The sequence below is a fragment of the Mustela nivalis genome (assembly GCF_964662115.1).
Source record: "Mustela nivalis genome assembly, chromosome: 7".
Taxonomy (NCBI): Eukaryota; Metazoa; Chordata; class Mammalia; order Carnivora; family Mustelidae; genus Mustela; species Mustela nivalis.
The window spans coordinates 101,881,771-101,897,033 of NC_139026.1; the positions used below are offsets into that span (position 1 = coordinate 101,881,771).

The 15,263-nt window shown below is 39.0% G+C and overlaps 1 protein-coding gene across 2 annotated transcripts in view; it reads right to left on the minus strand.

Annotated features, from left to right (window-relative positions):
* Positions 1–15,263, minus strand: part of SRGAP1 (SLIT-ROBO Rho GTPase activating protein 1) — a 269,866-nt gene that overhangs the window by 102,775 nt on the left and 151,828 nt on the right. For both annotated transcript variants that reach the window (XM_082742529.1, XM_082742530.1), the window contains exon 4: positions 2,942–3,004. In XM_082742529.1, the coding sequence (XP_082598655.1) occupies positions 2,942–3,004 (63 nt within the window). The remainder of the gene's footprint in view (positions 1–2,941; positions 3,005–15,263) is intronic.

Below are 15,263 nucleotides of genomic sequence, written 5' to 3' on the forward strand. Positions count from 1 at the left end.
TACGCATGTGTGTGTGTGTGTGTAATGAAGGTCTTTCCCAAAGGAATAGGACCTCTGACCTTGGATGAACATGCTCTCTGGTAAAGATCTTTCTTTTTCCAAATGTAGGGAGTCCAATGTAGGGCTTGAACTCAAGACCCCAAGCTCAAGAGGTTGGCCAATATCAAGAGTCAGATGCTCAGCTCACTGAGCCACCCAGGTGCCTCAGGATAAATTTTTTTTTCCAAGAGTTTAAAGTGATCTACAGACTACCTAATCAGAACCTCATTGCTCAACTCTACCATCCCTTAGTTTCTTTCTTTCTTTTTTTTTTTTTTTTAAAGATTTTATTTATTTATTTGACAGAGAGAGAGATCACAAGTAGGCAGAGAGGCAGGCAGAGAGAGAGAGGAGGAAGCAGGCTCCCAGCTGGCAGAGAGCCCGATGTGGGGCTATGATCCCCCCTGGGATCGTAACCTGAGCCGAAGGCAGAGACTTTAACCCACTGAGCCACCCAGGCGCCCCATACCTCTTAGTTTCTTAACTGATTCTGAGAGGTTAAATGACTCTGACAGGGTCATTGAAACTCCAGTGGCCTCTTCTAGAACCTGGCTCCTTTATTCTTTCAGGCTCAGAAAAAATGATGAGAGTTTTCAGATATCAGCTTACTTGATACATCTATGTAGAGTCTGATAAATGTGTAAGTCCATTTGATAGGCTGAATAGAGGAAAAATTTCACTACGCACATCCATCTCTGAGATAAAATCTTCACACAGCATTTTACTGATTTTCCTCATACTCAATAATCAAGTTTACTCTGCCATTGTTGCTCTGACTAGTACTACTAGCTTCAGACCATAATCAATATGCTCTTGTCTATGATGTCATGACAATCAGCAGACCTATTTTTTTTTTAAAGATTTTATTTATTTCTTTGAGAGAGAGAGAGAGCATGAGAGGAGAGAGGTCAGAGGGAGAAGCAGACTCCCCGCCGAGCAGAGAGCCCGATGTGGAACTCGATCCTAGGACTCCAGGATCATGACCTGAGCCAAAAGCAGCTGCTTAACTAGCTGAGCCACCCAGGAACCCATTTTTTGTTTTTTTAAAGATTTTTTTTATTTATTTGAGAGAGAGCGAGAGAGAGCATGAGAGGGGAGAAGTCAGAGGGAGAAAGATCTATTTTTTAAAGTATTAGAGATTGATTTATATTTCTAGGAAAAACAATGTCCAAGCAAAAGGATCCACAAAGAAAATGTCACAAAGCTCTCATCTTAGAATAGTTTGGTGGAAGAAGATATAGAATTTCTTCTTTGGATGCCTCAGAGGCATGATGTTCACTTAACTTTTAAATTCTAAATCCAAAAATGGTTGCCAACTTAGGGTATCAGAAATGAACAAATCACACAAAAACTAATGAGCTAATAAATGGCCTTTATTATCAAAAACTCAATTTCATTAGCAGGGCATTTGGGTGGCAATTGGTTAAGCAACTGACTCCTGGTTTTGGCTCATGTCATATCTCAGGGTTGTGAGATTTAACCCCATGTGGGGCTTTGCACTCAGTGAGGCATTTGCTTAAGACTTTCTCTCCCTTTGCCCCTCCCCCACTCCCATGCATTCTCTTTAAAATAAATACATTTTTTAAAGTATCATATGGTTTCACTTATTTGTGGAGTATAACAAATAACATGGAGGACATAGGGAGATGGAGAGGAGAAGAGAGTTGAGGGAAATTGGAAGGGGAGGTGAACCATGAGAGAATATGGACTCTGAAAAACAATCTGAGGGTTTTGAAGGGGGGGTGGGAGGTTGGGGGAGCCAGGTGGTGGGTATTAGAGAGGGCACGTATTGCATGGAGCACTGGGTGTGGTGCAAAAACAATGAATTCTGTTACGCTGAAAAGAAATAAAAAATATATATACATATATATGAGAAAAAAATACAAATTTATCACACATGTATGAAAAACTGGAAAGTGAATTTTATAAGAATATCACTCATTTTATAAATAAAAAGCTTAAAACTACAGTGTCTTTTAATTAGCAAGTATCAATGGAGCATTAAAAATGATTTACAAAATCGCATTTTACACACATGGCTTTTTAAGAACAAATGGGATTTGTAAATCACGAAACATAAGTTAATAATGTTTCAGGTTTAATTTGCCTATAAATAAGAATTCAAATAATCTTATACAATAAAAATGCAAATATCTATAGCTATACAAATTAACGTTATTCATTTCTCATTATGTTGTTCTCTCTTTTAAAATAAAAACTCATCAAATTCCTCCAGAAGGAATTTGTGTTTAATAATATGATCATTAAGTATAAAAAAATTTTACATGGACATATGACTAATTCCAACCTGCAGCCTCACTGTTTTTTTTTTTAAATAAAATAGCTTTAAGTTATTTAATTTCTTATGATTATATACAGTAACCTGAATAAAATTTAAATTTAAAAAAGCAGATTATTGCCAAGGAGAAAAATATATACCTGCCCAAATGTAATTTTAATATATTAGGTCATTAACCAAACAATTTAACTAAAATGGGGAAAAAAATAATTAAAGTAACAGAATAAAGCAACTCTAAGTTACTCAAATTCCAGAATGGCTAATTTAAGAATGGTAACAATTTAAGACAAAATACTCTGGAATTAAATATATGTACATATCACCTATAATTCAACCAGTTAAAAACATGTCTTACTGGGACAATTATACTCTAGTTTCTTAAAAGTGTGCTAATTGCACATACATATTTACTTGAATACAGTTTCCCCAAATTGAGAGGATTTGGCAAATGTAGTAGTGTGCATCTATCTACTTAGTTCCACATTTCAACCACAGGAGCATCTATCAACATCCTAGTTTAGAATAAATTCTAAGAGCAATGTTTCTGCAAACCAAAATTCTAAACCAAAGATTCTTGCAAAAGAAGAAAGATTATGTGCTTACCGTATAGAGTTCATTAAGGACCTTCATCAAATCCTCATGAAGTTGGAATGCAATCTCTTTGCTCTATAATAAAGAAGAAATTAAGAATATTTTAAAACGTAAAAGTAATAGAAACTTGTTTCTAAATTATATCTTAAAAAGTCCAGTGACTGAAAATAGAATAATGTGTATAATACAATGGAAAGCCAGCATGTCTTTAATATAATAAACATCTTTAACCAAGCTGCCTTCTTTTTTTTAATCTTTTTTTTTTTTTTTTTTTTTTTTAATAAGTAAGCTCTGTGCCCAACATGGGGCTTGAACTCAGGACCCTGGGATCAAGGGTCACATGCTCTTCTGACTGAGCCAGTGAGGCCCCCCTACCCTCTTTCCTTCTAATTACAGTACAGTTAACACACAATGTTACATTTGTTTCAGGTGTACAACATTGTGATTCAACATCTCTGTAATTCATGCTATGTTCACCACAAGCACAGCTACCATCTGTCACCACACAATGCTATTATAGTATCACTGATTATATTCCCTATGCTGTATCTTTAATCTCCATAACTTATTCGTTCTATAACTGGAAGCCTGTATCTCCCACTCCCCTTCAGCCATTTTGCCCATGCCCCTTCCTCCCTCCCATGGGACAACCATTAGTTTGTTCTCTGTATTTATGGATCTGTTTCTGCTTTTTGTTTTTGCTTTTTAGATTCCAGATGTAAATGAAATCATGTGATATTTATCTTTCTTTGTCTCACTTATTTCACTTAGCATAATACTCTCTTGGTCCATCCATGTTATTGCGAATGGCAAGATCTCACTCTTTTTTATGGTTCAGTAATATTCCACTATAGATATACATGCCCCACCAAGCATCTTTATCCATTCATCTATCAATGGAAACTGGGTTGCTTCCATATCTTGGCTACTGTAGATAATGCTACAATAAACACAGGGGACATATGTCTTTTCAAATGAGTGTTTTCATTTTCTTTGGGTAAATAATCTATAGAGGAATTACTGGATCTTATGATACTTGTATTTTTAATTTTTTAAAAAATTTAATTTTTTTTAAAGATTTTACTTATTTATTTTACAGAGAGAGATCACAAGTAGGCAGAGAGGCAGGCAGAGAGAGACGGAGAAGCAGGCTTCCTGCAGAGCAGAGAGCCCGATGCGGGGCTCCATCCCAGGACCCTGAGATCATGACCTAAGCCGAAGGCAGAGCTTAACCTACTGAGCACACCCAGGTGCCCCAAAAGATTTTATTATTAAGTAATCTCTGCATCCTGTGGGGGCTTGAACACATGACCCTGAGATCAAGAGTTGCATGTTCCAACAGCTGAGCCAGTCAGGTGTCCCTCTATTTTTATTATTTTGATTTCCACAGTGGCTGCACCAATTAGCATTTCCAGCAACAGTGCACAAGGGTCTTCTTTCCTCCACATCCTTGCTATCAGTTATTTATCTTTTTGATTCTAGCTAAATGGTCCTTTCTAGATACTAGATGTATGCACAAATGTCACCAAAGGCTGGATAGGAGGCAAATAAGTAGAATACGATGGCTTTCCCACCACCCGAATCAGACTTTAACAAGAAGAAAAAGTAAGTAGGTTCTCAGAACACAATTTAACTTAGTTGCATTATTCATTAAAGAATCAGAAATAAGGGCACCTGGGTGGGTCAGTTGGTTGAGTGTCTGACCCTTGACTTCAGCTCAGGTCTTGATCACATCATGAGTTTAAGCCCCACACTGGACTCCACACTGGGTGTGGAACCTTCTTTAAAAAAAAAAAAAAAAAAAAAAGATGAATTTCAGCATCCCATCTTAGTACTGTCACAAAGAAATCTTGTGATTCCCAAAAAGCTAGGTTAGAAACCAAAACAGAAATTAATTCTCCCTTTCCAAAATAACTATTTATTTGATTGACTATAATTTTAGTTTTAAGAAAGCACTTTCAAAACAGTGAGACAGGGAGACCACTTATCATCCACAGGCTTTTGCTTCTGTATTTATTAACTTTTTTTTAATGTTTTCATTTCAATCCCGGTCAGTTAGCCTACAGTGTAATACCAGTTTCAGGTGTACAGCCTAGTGATTTGTCACTTCCCTACAACACCTGGTGCTCATCTGCATTTATTATTTTCATTAAGATGAAAAAGAGTTCTATGCTTCTGCTCAGTTGTTAAACAACCAGCATTCAAAACAGTCTTCACTAGGCTAATTCTGTGAGTTTGATGTTTGAGTATTGGAATATTTTTTCCAGCAAATCTATAAGCTATTTTAAAGGAAATAATATATCCAAATTAATTTTTATTTTCTTCCTGTTTTGAGTTCCTGATGTAGTCAGCTACAGAAAATGGAAAAAATGTAGTGTGGGCTTCAGCTACAATTTGAATCAAGAAAAACATCCACTGGATCATTTATGTGTCTCCCACTGGATGTCCGCATGGGGGGTAAGGGCCATATCTCGGCCAGCTCTGGGACTCTGGTGTCCTGCACAGTACTTGGGAACCAGGCCAGGACTAGGGGAAGGCAGGTGAGGCACCAATGGTATGGCATGTAAGGCGGGATTCCCTCCCTGGCTAGTGGGTGCACGTGGAAGCTTCCAATAAACGCTTGCTAAATAAACCCACACACCCGCTGAAATACTGTGTCTCTATAATAGCTCAGGTAGTTACTACATATGCTGAAGGCTGGCCCCTGGTGAGAGAGGAGAAAGGAAAGCCCCACAGGCCACTCTTAAGAAAATGTAAGGGGAGGGGCTCCTGGGTGGCACAGAAAGTTGGGTGTCTGACTCTTGCTTTTGGTACAGGTCAAGGTCTCGGGGTCATAGGATAGAGCCCCATGTCGGGCTCCGTGCTCAGCATGGAATCTGCTTGGGATTCTCTTTCCCTCTGCCCCTTCCACTCATCCTTCCTCTCTCTCTCAAATAAATAAATCTTTTTTTTTTTTTTTTAATTTGGCAGAGAGATCACAAGTAGGCAGAGAGGCAGGCAGAGAGAGAGCAGGAAGCAGGCTCCTTACAGAGCAGAGAGCCCAATGCGGGGCTCGATCCCAGGACCCTGGGATCATGACCTGAGCTGAAGGCAGAGGCTTTAACCCACTGAGCCACCCAGGTGCCCCTCAAATAAATAAATCTTTAAAAAATAAAAATATTAGGATCGAGAGGAAACACAGTCCATCTGCAAACCCAGGACAGTCACTGGGTCAGGGCTCCCTCAAAGAAGGCCAAATGTGACAAAGCATAAACTCCTGGAAGATAAAACAGTGTGGAAAGATGACAACAGGGTAGTACCTGAACTGAGAGGAATTCAAATTCATTAGCAGTACTTGTTACTAGGTCTTCTTGACGCGATAAAGAGTACTGCTGTTTAGCAAGCTCCACTAGCTTCTAACATCCTTAAATTGGAGTTAGAGACTTTGTGTTTTGCTGTGTCCCTGATATGTGAAGAGGTAGGTGAAGAATCACTCAAGAGTGAAAGGAAAGTCACAAGTGAGCAAATGAAGCCAAGTGAAACTCATTTTATTTTCCTCGAGTCTTTGTTACTCTGACCGTATACATTACATTGTAATCTCCTATGTCTTCAGTTTGGTGTTATTTTAATATCAAATTTCATGCAAGGATCTGGGTCACCAATTCAGAACTCTCTAATGGGATCAAAGGCCACTGAGTGACTCTGCTCAGCTGTTCACATTTCAGGTAGAAAGTCCAAAAATAAAGTATTTCTTGGCAAAGACTTACAACAATAACAACAACAAAAAATCCCTTAGGTCCGATTAGCCCTGAATGAGAATATTTAAAATCAGATTGAAGACTTGGGTTTGGGGTGATAAGAGTTCTGCCAGGCTGTCCTAGGTCAAATATCTTAGAACAAGCAAGAAGATTCTTTGAACATTTCACATTTTATAAGATTTCAGGTAATGGGGTAGAAGAAATCTGGCTGGCATCACAAACTATGATCTACCAAGCATACTCTTACATTTTCCTTTCACCTTTTCCCAGAGGCCCTGAAATATAAAAAAAAAAATTGCCTGAGAGGCTGTATTCATAACGCTTAAAAGCAAGGACTCCAGAGTCCCAGTGCCTGGGTCTTAGGTTTCAAAGATTTTGGATTCCCGTGGACCTCAGTTTCGAGATCTGTAAACTGAATATAGTCATTGTACCTATCTCACAGGTTGATGAGAGCATACATGGCCTTTAGATTAATACCTGACACACAATAAATATCCCATAAATATTATAATTATTTCTTTCCCAGACACTATTTGTAATGACAACTTTCTCAAGCAAAAAGGCGATGTCATATTTTTCTTTCTCTTGATCTGTAAGGACACTTGCTGCATTGACTTTCATGTACAAAGTGGTTGGCAGATACTGGTTGATTTGATTTTGTTGTCCCTGCCCATTGCCCTGTCCCTCCAGGTGACACCCAATTTAGAAGGGCCCAAGAGCTGTGTTCTAGCCCTCAGGCTTTATTTCCATCCACAGTCCTTTGCCACGTATGTACACAAAACTTACCTTTCTCTGTTTCATTTTCATGGGGGTCACTAGTGGTACTCGATGAATTAATCGAACATATACCAGGAAATGGAAATTTCCTCAAGCCAACATGAAAGACAAATACAAATCAAGAAAGAGGACTTACGGATCCATGGGAATTTCAGATGTTCTGAAAAGATGGTGGGGAGTTCCTTTCAGGTTGGTAAACCCTGCCTAACCTCATGACACACCAGCAAAGTTGCTGCCCATTTGCTTTAATTCACAGTCCGAATCCTCCATCATCTAGGAAGTAACTTCAAAATTAAGTACTCTCTTCCCACCACAACTTCTTTAGTGTGCAAAGGTTGTTATAGAACTGCACTGCACTCTGAAGCACTCATTCATGTGACTAATGCCTGAAACATGAATTCACGGCACATCTTCACAAATACACAACCGACTGGACACAACATCAAGTCCCCGTCGAGTGCTGGGCCATGGTGTCTGTGCTGTGAGCATGGAAGTGGTGAAGGGATCACCTCATGTTAGCCCCACCTCAACTTTAAACATGTCTCCAGGGATGCCTTGGGTGGCTCTGTTTTTAAGCAGTTGCCTTCAGCTCAAGTCATAATCCCAGGGTCCTGGGATCGAATCTTGCATCGGGCTCCCTGCTCAGCGGGAACCTGCTTCTCCCTCTCCCCATGCCTGCCTCTCTGCCTAGTTTGCTCACGTGCTCCTCTCTGTTAAATAAATAAATAAAATCTTAAAAATAAAAAACAAACATGTCTCCAAATTCCTACATTAACAGTGAAAAACAGTCCCGTCTTCAAAATGCTACTCTGGACCCCAAAAGAAATGACCTTAAACCAAAACATACCTTCTGGGACACACAGTTAGTACATGGCAATATTAGACTAATAAATGGAAACCCTCCAATTAGAAAATATCTGGATTACTGAAGCCCATCAAAATTCAGTAGGTTAAATATCCCTCTGAATTCTATTTCATTAAAAATTTGAAAACAGGGGCACCTGGGTGGCTCAGAGCCGCCGTGGGGCTCTCTGCACAGCAGGGAGCCTGCTTGCTTCCCCATCTCTCTCTGCCTGCCTCTCTGCCTACTTGTGATTTCTCTCTCTCTCTGTCAAATAAATAAATAAAATCTTTTTTAAAAAAATATTTTTATTTATTTATTTGTTTGACAGATAGAGATCACAGGTAGGCAGAGAGAGAGAGAGAGAGAGAGGAGGAAGCAGGTTCCCTGCTGAGCAGAGAGCCCGATGTGGGATACGATCCCAGGACCCTGGGACCATGACCTGAGCCGAAGGCAGAGGCTTTAACCCACTGAGCCACCCAGGTGCCCTAATAAAATCTTTTTTTTAAAAAATTGAAAACAGTGAAGCAGATCCTTGATCCTTGTACAAGAACTGCTAAGTAAGAAAGATGATACCTCGGTATTAAGGAAAGCAATGTGTCCCCTTACAAGAGAAAAGAATAACTATGAAATGATGCATGTTTGAAATCAGGTATTTTCTATGTTATTGGAGATTGGCAGATTAAAATTACTTATGCAGGGGCGCCTGGGTGGCTCAGTGTGTTAAAGCCTCTGCCTTCAGCTCAGGTCATGGTCTGAGGGTCGTGGGACTGAGCGCCACATTGGGCTCTGCTTAGCAGGGAGCTTAGCTTGCTTCCTCCTCTCTCTCTGCCTGCCTCTCTGCCTACTTGTGATCTTTGTCTGTCAAATAAATAAATAAAATCTTTGAAAAAAAATAAAATCACTTTTGCAAAGGGCAGGAGAGTCCCTTCAACTGCTTGGGTGGAGTTGGAAATGGGAAGATTTAGGTTTCTTTCCCCATTAATATGAGCCTATGTTAAGTTCCAGCGATGGTAAAACTTCTAATACATTATAATAGAACTCTGAGATTCTGATCCAAAGGGAAGGAAAATGGTTAGAGCTTCAATTCAGTTGTCATTTACTGTCTCCAGTTTGTACACTGAGGGTTGAATACCAAGCTTATTTCTAATTATTACTTATTGTCACTTTGATGTTTCGGACACATCAGACATTAAGTTTAAAATGAACAGTCCCAAGGTATTTACCTTTTCACATCATAAAAATGAATTAAATACCATGAAGAACTCTGGAAAAATAGAGAACAGAGGGACACAACGACCACCATTATAGTTTGGGGATTTTCCCTCAAGCTTTTCATCTAAACATGGGTCTGCACTGTAATCGTTCTATCATAATGAAGTATCTTTTTCTACTTTGCTTTTTTCCCCAGTAACAATACATTTCTCCATGTACTTACATAATTTTCAGAACCATCATTATTGGATTCATATTAACTAATCAGTGAATGTATATTAACCATTCTTCTATTATGGTTACTGTTTTTTCCATTACTATTTTCCATTAATCATTCAATTATTTATTTAGTTATTCATTCACTTTTACCAATCTGCCTTAAGCACTCTTAACTATTATCATAAATACTGGCCTGAGGGCACATCTTGCATTTTATGTTGTATCCCTAAGATCAATTCCCAGACATGAGATTAGCAGGCTGGAAGTACTGACATTTCTAAGACCCCTGATACATATCAGAAGATCATTTTCTAAAAGGGTTCTAATGAATTTGTATTGCTTCCAGAACAACAGTGTCACTCAGGTCAGAATCTGGGGTTCACCCAAGATTCACTTCTCCCTAAAGGAGGAGTCACCAATCCTATCTATTCTGGCTGATTCATTCTTCTGCATGCCATTAGAATTTAAAAAAAAAAACAAAAAACAAAAAAAAACCCAAACACTAATTGCGTCCTTTCTCTGAGTAAGCCCTCCAAAGGCTTGCTCTAATTTTTCAGGATAGAGTTCAAAATTCTTAAATCACCCGTAACCTCCCCTGCCTACCTAGCCTACTTCACCTTCCACAAATCTCAAACGATATTCTTCAGGCTGGTCATAAAATGTCACCTCACCTGTCCTGATTTCACATCTCTGTATTTTCCCCAGGCTGGCCCCCTCTGCCAGGACTCTCCTTTCTTTTCTTCCCTGCTACAGTCCTGTCTGCTACTCCGAAAACCTTCTTGTAATTTCACCTTGCCTCCCAAAGAAAGAAACGACATCTTCCCCTTTCTGTGATTTTTTAAAAAAGATTTTATTTATTTATTTTAAAGAGAGAAAAAGAAGGAGAGAGAGAAAGGGAGAGCATGAGAAAAAATAAGCAGGGGGAAGGGACAGAAGGAGAGGGAGAAGGCGAGCAGGGAGCCCAGTGAGGGCTTGATTTCAGGGCCTTGCGATCATGACCTGAGCGGAAGGCAGACACTTAATGACTGAGTCACCCAGGCACCCCGCCCCCTTCTCTGTGATATTATAATATGTTCATTTTTCACAACCCCTAGGCTGCATAATTTAGTAGTTAAGAGTTTATACTCTAAAATCGAACTGCCTATTTTCAAACCTGTTATAATCTGTGCCTAAGTTAAATAATTTTGTGAGACCTCAATATTTTTCAAGGGCAAAATAGAGACACCAGTAGTTTCTAAGTCAGAGTTTTGTTGGGATGGTCCTTATTGCTATTTAACACAAAATGTGGCATACGGTGAATGTTAAGCTGATGCTACCCACTAATATTACACTTACCACATTTCTTTCTCTCCTCACAAACAAAGAGCGTTTCATTGAGAGCAGGCACTATGGCCCAGGGCCTGCCTGGGTAGTGGGCATAGTATGGATTCTAGATACCCATTTCTTGAATGATTGGCCCAGACCTGAGTAAATAAAGCATGGCTTCTGCCTTCTACAGTTTAAAATCTCATGGAAAAAGCCAGACATGCCAAAACAGCTTTTTATACAGAGCACTGTAATAAGCACTATGCTGTGTGGGCCCTGGCCAGGATCTCTAATCCTGGAAGCCTACAGGCTTGCTCTCTGAAACTCCCAGAAATAAGAGAGAGAAAGGCAGAAGAAAGAGCATAATTAATAAAACCATACTGAACAATCAATCAATGATCTACATGGTTGGATTTAATGACCAACTCAGAGGGTTTCTGGCTTCTCACAGAGGAATTTTTGAAGTAAATCCATTGTGATGACCAGAATCCTGACCTTATGCTGAGTCAGAGAGAGAATAAGAGGGGAAGAAGAAAACCAGATTAAATATTTAATGAGAAGATTTTAAATGATTTTGGTGTCTCACGCTCAGTGAGTTTTGGATGTAAATTTTGGTTAAAAGGGTCAGTCCATCCTCCCACAGTGTGTGTGCTTTTAAGTTTCCAAGGCTCCTGTTCATGTGTCTTTGTAATAATAGATTTTTCTAAATCATGCAAATTCAGAAGACAGAAGTAGCAGCATCCTCCAAAGTGCCTAATGGGGAAAGTTAGGATAGTCTTAATGGTCTGAACCAAGCTTCTGGATAACATTTAATAGGGTCTCTGTACTCTTCCCTTCTCTCCGTCAAGTGACATGGTTTTGTGTTTATTACAATGCACAACTAAGTACGAATGCATGGAATTAGCCTCACAATCTACTTCATTTCTTTCTTTTTTTTTTTTTTTAAAGATTTTATTTATTTATTCGACAGAGAGAGAGATCACAAGTAGGCAGAGAGAGAGAGAGAGGAGGAAGCAGGCTCCCCGCTAAGCAGAGAGCCCGATGTGGGACTCGATCCCAGGACCCTGAGATCATGACCTGAGCCAAAGGCAGCGGCTTAACCCACCGAGCCACCCAGGCGCCCTACTTCATTTCTGAGGAGAAAACCAAACAATATTCTCTTAGACAAATTCCATGCCATTAGAAAATGTAAGAAAATCAGAATCATAGATCATGGGAAACAGAACATTGTTCTGAAACAAGATAAAACTTAATTTTCAAGGATGTATCTGGAACATCTCCTAGAATATTTACTAATAAATTGCTAGGCAAATGTGGCATTTGGCATCTATGTGAAAAAGGTCTGCTCTTGCCTGTGTTTAGCCTGAAAGCCAACAATCTGAAAGACGCAAAATTATGTATACTGTCACTCGTAACCTCCCAGGTATAAAAGCACCAGAACAGAAAGATTGAGTAACTCAAGATTCACATTTAAAATCTCACAAGAATAAAGAAGAGGGGACAACTATTTTAATCTTCAGCTTGTATATCCTCAACTCTTCAAGAAACAATTTTTTCATGCTAGGGTTATTTCTCTACTCAAAGATAAATTAGAAATATCTTTTTGGTGTCAATAAATGAATAATCACTTACCCATATATTCTCAGTAGCTGATATAAGCAAACCCACCCAATTAAAAACAGAATGTGTGATGAAATTCTGGTTCAGGCTGTAATATAATTAACTGAAAATATACAAAATGTGTATTTCCACAGCATTTTCCAATATGCTGAACTTTACAAAGATTTATCAACTCAAACTTTACAAACATTTCTTTTTACGAGCATAGTAAGAAAATGTTTATTAACATGGAGAGGACATAATAATATATTTTCTACACAAATTTCTCACCAAAGCCAAGTGTCTTTCTTGCCTGTGGTAGATGTCGTGTGCGGGGATCCTAAGCCACACTGCTTCTCAATGGCACAGTTGGCTGGGGTTATGAGTGTAGTCTGTGGTGAAGCCAGATAGACCACATCGTGTAGGGAACCACACTGTATGGTTCAGTCTTAATAGCACTGCAGTAAGAAAAATCCAGGGACTGGGCACCTGGGTGGCTCAGTGGGTTAAGCCGCTGCCTTCGGCTCGGGTCATGATCTCAGGGTCCTGGGATCGAGTCCTGCATCGGGCTCTCTGCTCGGCAGGGAGCCTGCTTCCTCCTCTCTCTCTCTCTCTGCCTACTTGTAATCTCTCTCTGTCAAATAAATAAATAAAATCTTTAAAAAAAAAAAAAAAAGAAAAGAAAAATCCAGGGACTACTTACAGAAATACATCAGTTAAGTAGATTTGCTCATTTATAAGTCATCCATTGAATTAGTAAGCAAAAGGCAGAGATTCTTTGAGATACTAATAAAAGTTCATTCATTCATGTGCTCACTCATGGATTCACTCATTCATTCTACCAGTTTTTAGGAGTATCTTCTGTGTGTCAAGGTTAAAAAAAGTAGCCTTACAGTCTAGTGACTGAGGTAAACACAACCATTTCAATCTAGTCTGATTCATGCTTATTCAAATAATCTGAACCAAGTAAAATCTCTACATACAAATCTTGAGCCAAACTCAAAATTTAATAAACTAATCAATTTTCAAGAATACAACCTAGGGGCCCCTGAGTGGCTCAATCGGTTAGGTGTCTGCCTTTCAGGTCATGGTCTTGGGATCCTGGGATGGAGCCTTACGTTGGGCTCCCTGTTCAGCAGGGAGTCTGCTTCTCCTCTTTCTGTCCCTCCCCCGTCTCTGCTCGTGCTCTCTCTCTCAGATAAATAAAATTTTAAAAATAAAAAAAAAAAAGAATTTAAATCAGAATCTTCCTTTACTGCTCTATATTTAGCTTAATACTAATAGTACCATCTCAGAACTACAAGTGGTTATTTGGTTTATAGAATTAGCCACCTATTTAAGTAAAGGATGGAAAAAGAAAAATATTCCCGCAGGTAAGTGGGAATTTCACCAAGGACTTGGCTCCTTTAATACAACCAGAGAAATTTAACAAACACTTGTGGCTAGTGGGCAAATGTACATGGGATGACAGCCTATCTGAAAGGGGGAAGAAAAACCCATAATCTTCAACATGGTCTAGGGTCAGACTATTTAAATATCTTTTACTTCTCTGAGCTGTTTACTCATCTGTAAAATAGAGAATATTACAATATCCAGTTGACCCCAGAACAATGCAAGTTTGAACTACATGGACCTACTTATATGTCAGGCTTTTTCGAAAAACAGCTATACAAAAACAGCACAGTACTTTAAGTGCATTTTCTCTCCCTTATGACTTTCTTAATAACATTTTCGTTTCTCAAGATCACTTTATTGTAAGAGTATAGTAAATTATACATATAAAATATGTGTTAATTGGCTGTTTATGTTCTTGGTAAGGCTTCCAGTCAACATCTGGTTACTGGTAGTTAAGTTTTAGGAGATTCAAAAGTTAAATGCAGATTTTCAACTGTGTAGGGGGTTGGCTCCCCTAACCCTCACATTGTTCAAGAGTCAACTGTATACTCGCTAGGGTTCTTATAAGGATTAAAGGAGACAGTCATTGTTTGTGCCCAGCACAAACACATTTGAAGAACTCTATAAATGAAGGTTCTGTCATAATGTTGCTATGTCACATTATGCAGTGTCACATCCTTGTTTCATCTCATGAAGTCACCCTCCATTTTTCTACCTGCTGGCACAAGTGTATTCATAGTGACTTTCAACTCAGTAGTTTGAGATGGTCACTTCAACATAATTCAAGACTTTCTTTCTAGAATGCTTAACTTTTGTTTGAGGTACCATAGCAAGGAAGATGAAGTGCATTCCAAAGCTACAACAGAGCAAAACGCCACGGAGCTCCCTTGTTGGTATCAGACAGCGGTAACTGTTGGAATGTCTTCCCTAGGCTAAGGAACTTGTCTCCCCTCATGTTTTATCAATTGGTCTTAACTCCTGTAGACTTACAGAGCTAGTTAATGTAAGCTATCTTCTATAGGACAGGTCTTCAAATACACAAAGATGGCTACTCTGTCCTAGCTAAGGCTTAAGTACTTTCCTTGTACTAAACATTCCCAGTGTATTTATTCCTTACGTGACACAGTTTAAGGAAATCAGCATTCTCCCTGCATGCCACCCCCCACCCCCGGTTATTACTTTCTTGCACCTAGTGGTATCAAAGACACTTTCTTTATACTTGAAGGGATGGAAGCTAAAATCTTGA